This window comes from Tenrec ecaudatus, chromosome 4 (genome assembly GCF_050624435.1).
Source record: "Tenrec ecaudatus isolate mTenEca1 chromosome 4, mTenEca1.hap1, whole genome shotgun sequence".
NCBI lineage: Eukaryota > Metazoa > Chordata > Mammalia > Afrosoricida > Tenrecidae > Tenrec > Tenrec ecaudatus.
Genome location: NC_134533.1, coordinates 198,930,976 through 198,947,233, shown reverse-complemented (window position 1 = coordinate 198,947,233; position 16,258 = coordinate 198,930,976). Strand labels below are relative to the sequence as shown.

The window sequence follows — 16,258 nt, the reverse complement described above, 5'->3', positions numbered from 1 at the left end:
GCACATCTTCTAAGGGGGTGGGGGTTGGTTACACTGGGCTGACAAAACAGTAGGAAAGTTCATTTTCCCCAGTTTCCTTGAACTTGGAAAAAGAATCTGGCAACTAGAAAAATCTGAGGTCACAGTGGTGGCTCCCAGGATCCTACCACTGGACCGGACTGTTATAAAACAAACTCAGTTGCCGCTGAGTCAATGCTGACTCACAGCGACCCCGTAGGACAGAGCAGAACAGCCCCAGAGGGCTTCTGCGGCTGCAGGGTTAGACAGCTCCCCAAGTACTGGTCTATTCTTCGGTTTGTCCCAACGTCAAAGGGCAGAGTTTGGAGCGACCATGAATTTTTAAATACCTTCAACGCGAAGTCCAGATGGCAGCCGACACAGTCCCCGATCCAATGGGCCTGCATTCCCTTTATCCCGTACCACTCTGGGAGGTCTGCCAAGGAATCCTGCATGGCCTGGGGGATGAAACAAGGGTGGAGAGGTCGAAGACGCACAGACGTTTACTTACATGAGGTCACAGTGAATGACTTGGGCTTGCCTGCTGACATGGTCCATTAGGCCTGGGCCGCGAATACCCTAAGGTGCTCATCTGAAAGATGAGGCTGCCTGCGCCCCTGAAGACCGACCGACCCAGAACCCCTATGATGCTGCAGTTTCCCTCTGACCTACGGGGTCCCTGTGTGTCAGCATGGGCTGGCTGGCCGCGGCTGAAGCCGGGAAGGGAAGCCACGGTGGTTCCGCGGCAGAATCTCCTCCCTCCTCGCAGGGGATGGGCGCCAACTCCTGGTCACTGCAATCCGTGGGGCTCATGCGCTGCTATGGTGCTGACAGCTTTCCGAGTGGCCTCCAGATGAAGACACACCAGGAAGACAAGTCTGGCGATCGGCTTGAGGTCAGTTGCTGGAGCACACCGCGGGCGCGGGAGCCGATTGTGAGGATGGCACAGCTTCCGGCCGACTGCATGTGGCGTTACCACGAACCCCGGGCCAGCCGGCAGCAGCTACCAGTAACAGCATCAGCATCGAGGGAGGGCGCGTGGAGACGGGGAGGGAGGGTTGGGACAACCACCTTCTCATTTGCTGGTCCAGTCGGAGGAGCCTCACGCTCCTACACACTGCCCGGCTCAGGGCCATCCCGGAGGACAGTTTCTGAGACTGGGACTCTTGGTGGGAGCCGAGAGCCTCATCTCCCGCCTCCCCAGGGGAACGAAGTAAAGGTCAAAACCAGATGGCTCACTGTGACTCACTTCAGGGTATTTGCACTTGATCGTATTCTCACCTCAATGAGCTCAGGGGTCACGGAGGAAAATGCAAAAGGAAAGACCACATGGAACAATGCTGGTGAATGTGTTTAGTGTTACAGCCCCCCTCCCATTTCGCACATTCGTCCCCCCATTCTGGGAACGAAGCACAAGCAGCTCAGGTGTAAGGATTCTGAAGACCCAGGGGAAGACTTCGTGATGGCCTACGATTCAACGGTCTCGTATGGAACATCACCAGTGGCCTCTGCGCCGCACGTCCCAGAAAAGCCAGTATGGGGGTGGGGGGGTGGGGGGCGCGATCGCCTTCACTTGTCCGAACTTTGGCTACTTCACTGGCATTTTTCTACCCACAGCATACATTCCGACCCGACATTCTGCACATCGGTCTCGATGGCCTACGGGAGCCCACGCCAGCCCGTATACCACCTGACAACGGGCACAGCCTTGGACAGATGGGTGTCAGGGTAAATCCCATTAGTTGCACCATGAAGATGCCCATGCTGAATTCCCGGCTGCCTCGGGATGAATGGCGGCCTCGCAGGGCTGCTCTGTTTGTCAGGTGCTTTGGCACATGGCTGCTTACACCCTCTGGAAGGTGGGGTGGGGTCTCCTTTCTAGATGAGTACACTTAGGCTGAGAAAACTGATGGGGCCCAGGGCGAGACACAGCCCAGAGGAACGGGGACGAGAACAACCCAGATTGACCAACAATGTTTGATTTCTGGCCACAGACCAGAGATCCTGCCCCAGTCACGTAAGCTGTGGGGAAACAGGTACCACACAGCATTCGCTGTGCCTGCCAATGAGGGACCCAGGATCCTTCCGTGCGCACTTATGCAGGAGGGTCGGGAAGCCTCAGGGTTGAGATTTTATTTTTTTAAAAGGCAGAAATGGAGGTTAATGAACAAGCAAATCTAGTCATTCATTTGTTTATCCCCTGAGAATGCACGAACCATTCAGCCCTCCAAACCGGGCCTCTGCTGGGCACCGGGGTGAGGCAAGGCTGGGTTGGGGCGGGGTGCCACAGCTCCTGAGATGAAGCTCAAGTGATGCCCAGATGGGGACTGCTGCTGTTGGTGGGGTCAAAGCACCAATTACAAATTCAAAGCCCAGCGCTGTGAGCCTCAAAGGAGATGAAGATGGTGCGTTAGCCTGGGTAGACTGGAGAAACAAATTCAGAAACACTAATATGTATATAAGAGCCTTAAAAAAAGGAGAAAGAGCTTTATATACAAGAGCAATTGAATATTGGAAAAAACATCCCAGCCCAGTCCAGATCAAGTCCATAAATCTGATATTAGCCCATATGTCCAATACCAATCTATAAGACCTCGTCAGACTCAGGCAACACATGCAATGACAGCAAAAGCAGGAAGGTCACAGGCCAGTGGGTGGAAAGTTTTGTGGATCCAGTGGCAGTGGAAGCATCTCAGTGCTGGCAGGAGTCTCCACGTGGCTCCTTCAGTCCCAGGGCTCTAGCTAGCTCCACCTGTCTTCTCAGAAGGAATGTCTCGCAGGAAGTGAGCACCTATCTTGCCTCCAGCAAGCTCTTCATCTCCTTAACCCTTCCAACTGAGGTCATCAAGCTGTGACCTGATGGACAAGCTAAACTCCACCCCATTCACTCTACAGTCTCAATTGACACCAAATGATGCAACTGCCACAGATGGAGCAAGCAAAGACTCTCGAGAAGGTAGAGACGGACAGGGGTGGAGGGAGATGGGTATTTTCTAAACAGGCAAAGGAAGGGGGCAGTTGGAAGCAGAATGAAGGCAGGCAGGGAAGGGAGAATGGTACGGGGGGGGAGTGAGGGCCACGGAAAGGGAGGGAGGAGTTAAGACCCTTGTGTGTGACACCCGGTAGCTAAAGAGCCAGGTGTGACCACGGTAGGGACAATAATCAGCCGTTGAGAGAGAAAACCCGTGTGGGCCTTCCTGCCAGGTGGCTGCCAATCTTGAGTGACAGCAAACGGAAGAGAGGACGAGACCCTGACCTCAACAGAGAGATTGGGCCCATGTGTTCAAAATGCAAAAAGGAGGGCACTGGACAGCCTGGGTGATGAGTTCAAGTTATCCTTTGAAGATTTCACAACACCAGGCCTCAAGAAAGACCTCCCTTGTCGGTTATGCGCCAACTAAGCAGGCTTGGGGGGGGGGGCACACATGGAAATGGCCCAGTGCGCTACTACTTGCCAAGTGATGGCGGTCCGACCCACTCCGAGGTGCCTAGGAAGACAGGTCTGGAGAGCTGCCCACAAGAGGCCTTGAGAACCATTGGAGAGGTTGCTGACGTGGACTCTCCGTGAGTCAGAACGGATCCCATGGCAGCTGCAACAACCCACCCCCTGGACGTGCCCGACTCAGCCCAGCCCTCCAAGCAAGGATACCCACCCCCACTGTGTTTACACTGTCAGGTTCAGGGAGAGAATGCAGGGCTCTTCAGGGTCTGCACCGCCCTAGGACAGATGGAAATGCTCCTTCTGAAAACTAGAGGCCGTTGGTGTTTTACGAGCAGCCCGGTCAGCTGGAAAGGCAGACCAGAGAAATGCAAATGTGTGCTCACGGAAATGCAGAAAAAAAACAGAAGGCAAGTTCTGATCTGTGCTTAAGACCTTTCATGACCAACGAAACGATATGCTCTTATGTATGTATGCTTGCCAACCCCCCTGGGTCGGAGCCAGGGAATCTAGAGTTGTTGGCTTTTTAAGTAAAAGAAGGCACAGATCGAAGGAAGAGTAAAAGAAGGAACAGCTCCTCGCAGCTTTGTCGCATCGTGTCCGGTCTTGTGCGAAGGAGTCTGTGTCGGCCCATTCTCTGCTGGCGCTCAGACGTGGTGAACGTCCGACGCAGACACCCCCTGCTCTGATGGGGCCTCAGAACACCACAAAGAGAACTCTGCCTCCAGACGATTGCACCACAGTTGAAGGTTAGGACTCCAACACATTTTGCTTTTTTTGAGGGGGAGTGTGGGGGTCACCTAATCTGGTGTCAGTTTCAGGATTAAGAGTGTAGGGGTGGAGTCTAGACTATCAATCTGGAGAGAGCCAATGAGACTTCTGTGTGGGCATGGCCTTCTGAGAATTCCGGGAAATCTGGTACTTCCTCCTTGGAGGCAGAAGACACTTCTCTCTCTCAGCTACTTCCTGGGAGACATTGCAGAAGACAAGCCACATGGATGCAACCAGACCTTGGAAGCCGGAGTAGCCACAGAGGAACCCCTGCGAGCACTGAGATGCTTACACCGCCACTGGACCCAAAGACTTCCCCCTCCACTGGCTTGTGATCGTCCTGCATTTGGCGTCATTGCATGTGTTTCGTGAGTCTGAAGAGGACTTTCTAGATTGGTATCGGACATATGGGCTATTATCAGACTTACAGCCTTGGACTGGACTGGGCTGGGGTGCTTTTTCAATGTCCAAATCCTCTTGAATATAAACCTCTCCCTTATATACGTATGTGTGTCCATGGATTTGTTTCTCTAGTCTACCCAGGCTAACACAGGAAGCAATTCAATCCAAGACACCAGATTTAATTTTCACTGTGACCTTTGGGGTATTAAAATTAAAATCATTCATGATGCTGGCCTTCAATCCTAACTTACCAACTAAACGTAGACTATTTAGACTCTCCCTGCAGTTTAAATACATTTAGCCGGGTACGAACTCTTCAGAAACTTACCACGAGTAGGGAAGGACCCACTGGGACATCTATGTGGCTGGAAGCGCCCGCCCCCCAGCTCTCTCGGGTGAATAGCAGCTCTCCACATCTCCCTCCCCGTGCTGGCTGGCACAGCAGAGCGCGCATCTATCTGCACCGAGTGACGGCGGAGCTTCCTGCAGACAAGGCTGAGCCAGCAGGAAGGCGGTTCTGTCAGCAAAGATTTGAAAGGCTGCATAATAAATTGCAGTCCGACCCCGAGGTTAATGGGCATTCTCTGTAATACTGTCGAAAAGACACGCACGAGATAAAAGCCAATCCATTGGTTGACAGTGCGACATCTGGTTCATCTGGAAGATGAAGTGTTCCCGGAAGTCTATGTTCTTTTAGGGAAACCGGCTGCTTCAGAGAAGTAGACAACGCTGTGCAGCAGCTCACGGAGATGTACCAAAGTCCCCCGTGGTCAACGCCAATCATCAAACACAGCCACAGGAGACATTGTGCTTGGAGCCGCAAAAGCTGCTGTGGACCCCAGCACACTGGACCGAGTCAGCCCCGAGGAGGGGGAGGAGGAGGAGGAGGGGGAGGAGGAGGAGGAGGGGGAAGGGGAGGAGGAGGAGGAGGTGGAGGAGGAGGAGTGGTCCACCAGCAAAGCCCAGGAAACCAGCAAGCCAAGCAGAGGGGCTCTGCCACAGACAGGTCTGCAGGGGAAATAAAGTGAGGGAGGGATGGAGGGCTGCCTACGGAGTGAGACACGTAGGAGGCATTATCAAACATGCAAGGAGGGAAAGCATGAACTACAGTGCTCAGTTCAACACTGCAGTCTGCTCCACGGGAGAGAGACGAGGCTTTCTACCGCTGTAAAGACTCAGAACCCCACGGGCACAGTTCTACCCGGTCCCGGGGGTCGCTCTGTGCCTCAACGGAAGTGAGTTTGAGTTCTGGGAGTGTTCAGGGAGGCACCTTTAGGGGAGAAGGCCACAGAGAAATGTGAGTAACGTCATTTTCCTACAAGTTGGGCGGGTGGGCATTTGGAAGAGGGACAGACTGGGTGGGGAACGTGGAGGGCTGATCACACGAGGCCCAAGTTCTTTCTATCTCTTGCCCTATCAGGCAACTCAACGCACCACATAAATGCTCCTGGGGGGCCGACAGTGTGAGAAAAACGGTTTAAAGACCACCGACCACCACAGTAACAAAGCCAGCAAACGCCTGACTGCTTACGCATGGTGTGATGTAGCCCCAACTCTTCCTGCCACCCTGCTCCTGATGTCACATCAGAGAACAGACAGACACCTAGCAATAGCATCATCGATAGTTTGAAATCATTATATGAAAGTATAACATCTTGATTGTATTAAGTATATAATAACAAATAATAATCAATTAAGCAACCCATCACAAATCTACTTGCAGATAAAGTCAGGATTTATATGCCTTTCCACTGTCAGGGTCATTGAGGGTGTCTTAGATGGCAACGAGGCCCTGATGGCATAGTGATTACTCGCTGGTCTGCCAACTGCAAGGTCAGCGTTTGAAGCCACCAGCCGCTCCATGGGAGAAAGAGGGGCTTTCTATTCCTGTAAGAGTGACAGTCTCAGAAACTCACAGGGGTAGTTGTACCCTGACCAATAGGGTTGCTAAGAGTCAGCAGGCAATGGCAGCGAAACTGATGTTTTTCTCTCTTTTGTAAATAGCAAATGCCCTTGACTTGTACAGTATAATCTCTGAATACTACGCATGACTTTTCCTTTCCAATGTCCAATGGAATGCCATGTACTTCCAAGCAAATCCACATGTGGTGGTCTCATGGGATCTGAGTGGAAGATCTGCTGCCCCCCACCATGTCCCAGGCACTTCCAAGTTGACTAAGGGCCGCATCTGAACGCACTGTCACCCATCTGCCACTCCTGGGTGCTTCCGCACGCTCCACTCGGAGCGGAGCCTTTCCCTCTGGGCGGATTTGTCAAGAATAGAACACTTCTTACAGAGGTGCTCTGCTTGAAATATTCAGCGCCTCAAGAGGACAAAAGATTCAGATGGAAGGAAAATGGAATGTTTTTGAAATGCTAATTAAGACAGTACCTGTTTAAAACCTACCCAAATCTATGAATATTTTTAAAAGGCAAAAGAAATTTAAAAACAACCCAAATGAAAGCAACACTTGATAAGTCTGTGAGTCCTTTTGAGTTCCCAATGACAATAAGCACATTATTCATGACTGCGTCTTCAGGAACAGGGCTACACAGAGAATCTTGCCTGGCAGCACACAGCCGCTCCTTCCCTAGGCTGGCCCAAACCCGCTGCCACCAGGACAACAAGAGTAGGTGCTTAGAAAGTACCATAGGTATTCGAGCAGAAGCTGAATTTTTCAGCACATTTTAAATCAGTTTTTGTGGTAAAATTAGGTGCCTTGGCGGATATTTGGGTCGGCTTATACTCGAATATCTATGCCAGTCTCTGACTTACCAGGACCTGAACTTAAAAATGACCGTCCATGCATCTGGAACACGGAATCTTCCTGGGAGGAAGTTATAGGAAAATACATGCAGGGGGTATGGGAAAAATGGCTGAGTTACTTGAACATGCTCCAGGCATTTGATCAGGATAACAGGATGAAAGAGACCAACGAGGGAAAACCACTCACATGGCCTGAATAGTGAATTGAGAACTTGATACTGCCAATGTGGAACAGAACATAGATCATGAAGAAATAATAGATCAGGCCTTAATGGATTTTGAAGATGTGCTAAAGCAGAACTATATAATGAGGAAAAGGAAGAAGTTATCATTAATTTTAGTGTCCTATAGAAAAAGACTCTAAATATATTTTATAGAGACCCTTTTATAGGGCTTTGACAGGATGAAGAAAGACAAACCATCCCGACAAGGGAGACCACAATGGCGTCCATGGGATTCGTAGCCGCATTGCTGATTACAGAACCCAGGAAGCAATGAAAATTCATCATCACAGCATGACTGGTGGCAGATCCGTTGATCGCAATTGCACGTGGAGCTACGGAAGCAGGAGAGGGACCACAGTGGGGATGCAAACACTCCTGTAGTTTGAAAAGCTTACCCTTGGTTCAAGGCCGCCTGACCTGGATCAGGGTGCAACGCTAGACCGTATGGCCCTGACACCCCAATTTCCATTAGGAATACACCCAGGTAAGTCCCCGCAGGCAAGATTCCCTCTCTCTGTGCTGCCTAGTAGATTCATAGTAACATATTTTCAAAAACGTTCTGCCCATGGGCAAAGGTTAGTGGTCAGAATCAGCTCAATAGAGGTTGAATGTATGTCAGCCTCAACATGGAGTTGGGGCTGCCACTGCCAATCATTGTTGTGGAGAAGTGAAATGGCTTACATGCGGCTCTCCTCTCCACGTCTTTGTAACTCCCACCAAATGACCGAGGGGAACCACGCAAAAGGGGTATATGGGACACTGACGGAAGGGACGAAGGGGCAGTCTGCCATTCCTTTGGATATGAGTGAACCTCTTAGAAGCAGAGAGAGAGAATCCTATGACCATCCAGAAAGAAGAGCCAGCAGCAGAACACAGGCTAGAACCCTGGTCATATGCGAGACAAGGTCATAGCACCAAGACCTCGAGACACAGCAGAGGAGGCACACGGGGACCAAGATGCAGGGCAGAAGAGCAGCACCCAGGCTGTGCGTGAGGCAGAGCAGCAGGCTTCCTGGACCACGAACATGCAGAGGCCAAGGGACCATCAGACGGAGTCGTGGCTGCTGGCTGAGAGGCACTGCTGTGGACAAAAGCCTGCATCCTCGATGTTTTCTGATCCCGACATGTAGTGGCTGTGTCGGCCCATTGTTTATGGTCATTGGGTCAGCCTGTTTCATTCAGGGACTCCCTCATTTTTTTTGCTGGGCCCCTACTTTACCAAACACGATGTCCTTCTCCGGGGACTCATCGCCCCTGGTAACGTGCAAAGTACAGGAGACGAATGCTGTCTTGCTCCCTCACTCCTCCGAAGTGACTATGGCTGTACTTCTGCGGAGAGAGGTGTTCTTTCTTCCGGCAGCCCGTTGTCTGTTCACTATTCTTCGCCATCATAAAACTCAAGGCATACATGTCCTCCTGTCTTATTTCTTCACCGTCTACTTCCACGTGAAGATGGGGTCAAGGAAAATACCATGGCTTAGGTCCTTAAGTGACAGCTTTGCTTGTTAGCACCCAATGCAATATATTATTTGTGTTTTGGACGGGTGTTTCTGTGAACTGTGACTATTGACAACTTCAGTCCTTTTATGTTGATGTGTACGCCACGCTGAGAGTTGTAATCTTTAAGTAAGTAGGTCCTTCGTGTTCTCACTGTCACCAGCGCAGGGACGTGGCACATCCTTCTTCGTCGAGTCCAGATGCTCAGATGATCTGCTCAGCATCAAGACCAAATAAGTATGGTAAAAGGATCCCATCCCGATAAACACCTTTCCTGATTTTAAACCAGGCTTACCCCCTTATTGGTCGCCAATTGCCTCCCGGGCAGGTTTTGCATGAGCATAATTAGATGTTCTGGAATTCCTACTCTTTCCAAAGTCATCTGTAATTCGCTATGACTCACGGAGCTGAATGACTTTGCACAGTCAATATAACACAGGTAAACATATTTGTAGTATTCTATATGTTCAGCCAAGATCTGTCTGTAATCAGCTATGATACCCCTTGTTCCAAGTCTTCTTGTGAGTGACCCCAGCTTTGCTTTCTACAAGTTCCTTGTTGAAGTCCTGCAGAAATTGTTTCTGAGCTACCTTAGCAAACATTTACATGAGTGTGATTCAGGCTGTTTGATCATTTCTGCATCCCACCTTTGCTAGGAATACGCACCTGCATTGAGCCCTTCCAGTCGGCTGGCTAGGTAGCTGTATTGCAAATCCCTGGGCCCAGATAGTGAACATGTTCAGCATCGCATCTGTTTGTTAAAACATCGCAATTGGCATTCCTCCATTCCCGGACCCTGCTTTACTAGTGCCTCCCATGCAGCTGGGACTTGACCAATGTTCTCGACCAGCTGCTACCTCCACAACAGCTGGAGGTTGCCCAGCTCTTTGATTCAGTTACGTGCATGCCTTCCATCTTCGTTTGACTCCCTGCGTTGTTCAGCATTTTCTTCCCACCCACTGCCACTGTGCTGACATACATAAGGTCTCGTGACAGCTGCAGCTTTCTCCTGGGGAGTGTTGCCAGGGTTTCCATGGCTGCCTCAGGGACACTGCCACTCAAGGCTTGGATTTTCTTCAGTTCTTCCAGCTTGAGAAATGCCCCACTGTCTTCTCCAGCTGCCCTTTGGAGATCTTCTGTTAGGCTCTTGTCATCGCTTCTTCCACCTGCACTGGCTGTTCTGCTTTGAGGAGTAAGTTTCAGAGTACCTCTGACGTCCCTCTGCTGTGCTCATGTGCAATGTCCCCGATGGCATCTCACAGCTCATCTGGTCATTCGTCATGAGTGTCCAGTGTTACCAAAAGCGTTGAGATGCTCTCTCAGTTCAGGTGGGAATGCACTCAAGACTGGGCTTTGGTTCTCATGGCACCAGCCAGGCTGCACCGCTGCACCGCAGAACCACGTGACAGACAGGAACAAACCCAAGGCTTCCAGTCCGAGGCTGCCTGTGCACCCAGGCACTGTCGCTGATGCTGGCCAGAAGGAAGCCCATTCTGGTGGGCGCGTCAGAGGAAGTGCTGCATGGCCTTATGAGCATGCTCTATGCAATGGTCTGCCGAGAAGGGAATGGAGACGCTGTGCATTCAGTCAGACACCACTCCCCACTCTTGGCCTTTTCCTTCCGACCCAGGTAACTGTTTTAGCAGCAGAACAATTCCACTTCCAAGAACTTCCCAGAGCTCGGAGCTATATGCTCTAACTCACCCCAGCCTTCCTAGGAGTACAGAGGGCTGAGGCTGGACTCTCCCAGCATCAGAGTCTCCTTCCCAGAGGCCACCCAAGTCCCCTCCCTGGCCGCCCATGGGAGAGAGAGGGGGTAATTAAATCTCTGCACTATTACAGCCATCTGTAGCCCCAGGCTATTATTTACCTGGAAGAGAAAAGTTGTTCTAGGATGGTCCCTGAAAGGGGACACTTGGGGCAAGGCCTAAAAGTTTCTATTGTCTGACTCCTGGAAAGCCTAATGGGACCTGCTGGCCCCAGAGCCATTCTGCTCAATTACCTTAAAGCAGGCAGCCTGCCCCAAAGGAAATACTTGCATGAAGGTAAGATAATCCCTTAAGAAGGCAATCAGATGGGACGATATGCCCTTGGGTCTAAAGAAGATCATTGAGGGTATCACCATGCTATCATGCTAGGATTTTTTAAAAAATGAATAAAAGTGAGGATGGTCAATGTAGAAAAATTTTAAAGGCCAGAATAGGATGAGGGGGAAAAAAAGCTTACCCACAATCAATTTCACCCCCCATGGAGGTCATTAACACTGCTTTGTTCTTTATCCTTTCACTGACTGAGAGCCCACAGCATGCTGACCCTCAGATGCCCGATTTCCCCCAAGCTGAGATGCCTCCCCAGTGACTGGCAGCGCTGTGCTCTCTTGGTGGAGCATAAAATTCCAGATCAAGGAGGCCTTATGATCTATCAGAGGTTGTCTGCCGGTGCGTACACGTTTCCACCTGGTTAAGATCCTCCTGCTAACATTTACAAGCCAACCTACCAGAATGCTCCACTGACATCTTCCATGGGAGCATGCCTGGCCCTTGAAGGAGCTAGCCCTCCTGTAGGTAAAATACATTTAAGACAGGGGAAGGTCCTATGGGAAATTGCCCTTTTCGGTAGAGAACACTTTTTTGGAAGGCAAAATAATAATAAAAACCTAGTATCAATATGTGTGTCATCATATCAGTAAAAAATGTTCATGACTGTTTGCTTTCCCAACAGTACAGCAGCTGCTGCATCGGCTTGCCAAGTAGCTGTGTCCCGAAGGCCCTGGGCTCAGGGCAGGGGGCTGAAGGGCCCGTGTGAAGCTAAAAGCAGGGCACAGCTCCAGCTCAGAGGCCAACATGTCAATCCCAGTGAGCGCAAACCAGACAGACTCCCCTCGTTGTTCCCATCACCCTGCCTTTATCTATAACACGGCCTCACTTGCTCACGGCCTGCCTTCTGAGACATGCAGAGGGACCTTCATCTGCAAACTCTTCTCAGCTACGCTTGGCTGCTTGTGACAAGTGGGGAGACCCCAGGCCCGGGGCTGAGGAGGCCCAGTGGGGATTCTGGCCCGTCCCCGGGCTTTGGGGGTTTGAGTTCCATGGTGAGACATGGCCGGGCCAGTGCTTCTCAAGGGGGGGGGGGGCTGCACACATGGGCAGCAGTCCGTGTCCCGGGGAAGAGGGCGGGCGGGGCCTGTGGGCTGTTAAAGACACAGCAACACCTTCTCCTTTTATTCCCACTGTCTTTCAAATATCACAGTGACCTCGTCAGGTCAACAGCAGCCAGGGAGGTATGGAGGGAATCAGGAGTTCAAGGTAGTCGAGGGTGGGGTGCTGGTGGGGGAGTGTTTATCCTATCTCAAAATGCAAGTTCTTTCTCTTTTAAAGCTCGAGTAACCCCTAAGCTAAAGAATGTCCCTGGTGAGACCCCCCCCACTCCTCCTAGCACAAAGAGGGTCCCAGGGGGAAGGCTCATCAATCAGTGAGGCCACCCAGGAGAAGCCACTCAAGGATTAAGAGTGAGACCTCCTATTTCCTTTGGTCTGAATCGGCTTCCCAGTCAAATTGACACGTATTTATAATTTCTTTCGCTGTCAAAATACCACAAAAGAGCCTATTATTAATGCCTCCCATGTTCCCTTCCCAGGCATTCTGTCCAAGTTTCACAAAGAAATCAAAGCAGAGAATGGAAGCCTTCCTATTTGCAGGACGTGCGCTGCCGCGGACACAGAAGTTCCCTGGGAAGCTCTCTTCCATCCACACATGGTCCAGAGTGGGGTGTGGGTGGCCTGGCTGTCTTCAGGAAGTCGGGGGTCAGGGGAACAATGTGGCCATCGAGAGTTAACCTAACAGAGCCCCCATGCTGATTGGACAAGACATTAGGGAGGGCCTTCTTGGGGAGGGATAGGAGGGCCAGCCTCCTCCCACTTCGGGGGAGGAAACAGAATGACGGGTAGCCTACCTAGACTGTATACTCTCTTGCCTGAACACCTTCAGCTTCTGTGCCCTAGAGTCAGGACCCAGGCCCACACCAACCCAGCTAAACCTTTTCAAGCAAAGCTCCTCCTAAGGCCTGCTGAGAGCAGCCGGCTGCCTGCACCCCCAGCGGTCCTTCCAAAGCGGCGGTGCACTGAGGTTAAGTCAAGCCCTGTCACCCACTCAGTGCAGCCTCCCACTTGCCTGAGAAGACGTGCGGGGGACTGCCAGCCTTAGGTTGCCAACTTCCACCCTGTTTCTGTCACCTGCTGCCCCTACGGAGCACAGCCAGCGCAGCACCTGTAACAACTGCCCCTGTGCTCCCGCAGAGCACAGAGAGGAGGACTGGAGGTGGAGAACAGAGTTCACTCAGGGAAGCCCGGGAACAGAGGGACCTGAGAGGGATTATATACGTGGGAGCCGCCTTGAACAGTTAATTAGCTGTGTGAGACAGGGCGTCAGAGCCAGAGCCTGAGGCCAGGAGCAGAGCCCACCCATTGCCAAAGGAGAGAGGGGAGGAGGGTGTGGGTAGGGGATGTGGGCAGGAAGCCAGGGTGGGCTGAGGGGCACCCCAGTCCCGGTCTGGGAGGTAAAGGGCAGAAAGCCTCCGTTGGCTCTGCCACGGCTTCTACCCCGGAACCAATACGAGCTTTTCAAGGGGAGGGGGTAGGGATGACACCACAGAGGGTCATGGCAGGAGTGGGTGCAGTGATAGCTTTGAAGCCATGGAGCCTTTTGGTAAACACTACCCCCCTTCAAGCATGATCATGATGAAATCCCCTCTCTGGTCTGCTCACTCCGTGCTGGTCCACTCTCCGACCCGCCCTGCAGAGCAGCAGAGCACGCATCAGAACATTTCCAGTTCACCCCTCTGCCAGCTCCGAGCGTGTGCGCACCCCAGGCAGGCAACTGTGTCCTTGGAGGGGTGGGGGTGAGACAAGTCCTCAAACCTCAGGATCCACCGCTTCCTGAGTGGCTGGAGGACACCTTGAAGGCTTTCTCCAAGAAGCCCCTGCGGGCACCTGTCTTCCAGGGCCGAGTGAGGCGGAAAGTGGGCACAGCAACTCGGGGGGCAGCTGGTGCTCTCATAAGAAACACAGGGCCCCAGGATTGGAGTGAGGGTCCTCAGGGGCCCCGCTCGAGGGGTGGGGAGGGTGCAGGGGTCTAACAGAGCAGGAAAGCGTGTGGCATGAGGAGCCAGGCCTGCATGCAACGAGCTTCTCCATAGTGTCTCTCTGCTCGGCCCCGTCCACTACCACAAAGGGCTCCTGGCACTAACCTCCCTTTCACAGTCGCTGGTCGCAGGCAAAAGTGAGGCCAATTCACTCTGGTGAAGGTGCCTTCGCTTTTCCCAAGAGCTGGCGGGTGGGATAGGGTGGGCAGTGGCAGGGGTGAGTGAGTGGGAGTAGAACACAGTGGGCAGGGGAGTGGGCGTATTATTACCTGCCACCCCTGCAGGGTTCTTGTTGCCCATCTGCTTCCCACCTGCAGACATTCTACTTGGAAGTTTCCGGTTAAACAGCTACCTTCCTGTATGCCTGGAAGGCAACAGAGCCCTCCCCATGGACTGCCTTGCTCTCCACCTGACACCCCCCCCCCCGACTTCCGGGCAGACATGGGGCTCCCCCACTGGCTGTGACTGCCTGGCTCCTGGGCTGGCCTTCAGGGTCCTCAAGGGCAGGGGCCTCAGCTGCTCTCATCTGTGTCTTAGAGTCCCGTGTGTCCCATGACACTTGGGGATGGAATGGAGGAACCCCAGATCACCTGTAAATCCAGCTAGACGGCTGATGAAGAGCTCAAGCCCTGGATTCGAACCCCAGTGCTGTCACTTATCAACAGAGTCACCCTCGGCTTCCTCTCCTGAGTCAAATGGGGCTAAAATACGATGAAAACCAAGCACATTTAAAAAACACCTGCCATTGAGTCCACTCAAATTCATGCTGATCCGGCATAGGAGTTCTACTCCTTTGGACTGGCTGGTAGATTTGAATCACCAGCCTAGTGGGTTAGCAGCCGAACCCTTACCTGACAGCACCACCAGGGATGGGCTAAATAAAAAACCTGAATCCAAACCCAACCCACTGCAGCTGAGTTTTTCTTAACCAAGTAAGTGGGTTAAAGAAATCGAAAACCAAACTCACGGCCATCGCATCGATTCTGACTCAGGGACCTTACGGAACAGGCCAGAACCGCACTGGTGGGTTTCTGAGGCTGTCGCTCTGGACAGGGTAGAAAGCCTCCTCACCTCACACAGGGCAGCTGGCGGTTTTGAACTGATGACTGTGGTTGGCAGCCCAACGCTTTCCCATGACGCCCAGAGCTCTTCTCGGGTGAAAGAAGGTGTCAACCAAGGCCTGAGTGCAGATCCGGAAGGAGATGGAGGAGGAGTGCAGGAAGTTCAGGTGAGGGCAGCAGCCAATGAGCAGGGGTCAGGATGCAAACTAGAAAAGCCACTTGGGCTGGGGAGCCCATGGAAGTAGCATCCTTGAGGTTTGTTACTGCCCACTGTGCCCCTAAAGGGGAGCAGCCGTGCCTCAAGGAGGCAGTGCCAGGTAAGACAAGCCCAGTGCTAAATGGCCTGGAAGCCTGTCTCTGTCCCTCCTTCTCACCCTGCTGCGTTCCAGGAGACTCGGTCCCTTTGCTTCCTTGTGTGGCTCTCACATACCCCCCTCCCCGCTTCCCTTTGCTCTGACCTCTGCCTGCTGCCCACGAGGTCCGGCCCACACATCTCTGCCAAGGTGAAGTCACCCCTACGGCAACTTTCCTTTTCGCTGAAATCACTTTTAGCGTTTCATGAAGCAAACTACGTCAGGGAGACTGGGTAGTGGGGTCACAGTGAAGGGGAGGGGGAGTCAAATGCATCACCCACAAAGCCTTCAGGAAACGTTTTCCCATTTCAGGGCTCCCTGTGATCTTCACACCAGTGTCTGTCTTTAAAAGTCGAAGTCAACTGAACGGAAGGGGAGCTCCCACACAAAGACGGGTCCCCAAGCGGACACACCCCCTCCACCCCCGGCCAAGCTATATGCGCCAGAGGCAGTCCTCCGACCTGCACAAACAGATGCCCCGAGAGCGCTGAGGAGGATTGGGGGGGCAGCTCCTAGCAGCCGTCCCCCACCCCCTTTCCCCTAAGACTAGCTCAACTCCAAAAGCCAAAAAGACCCAGCCTGCCTTTCCACTGTCCCCGGAGCCTAGG

General features: G+C 52.4%; 1 protein-coding gene across 5 annotated transcripts in view; it reads right to left on the bottom strand.

Moving 5' to 3' along the window:
* Positions 1–16,258, bottom strand: part of LARS2 (leucyl-tRNA synthetase 2, mitochondrial) — a 166,373-nt gene that overhangs the window by 68,489 nt on the left and 81,626 nt on the right. For all 5 annotated transcript variants that reach the window (XM_075547224.1, XM_075547223.1, XM_075547225.1 and 2 more), the window contains one exon: positions 348–455. In XM_075547224.1, the coding sequence (XP_075403339.1) occupies positions 348–455 (108 nt within the window). The remainder of the gene's footprint in view (positions 1–347; positions 456–16,258) is intronic.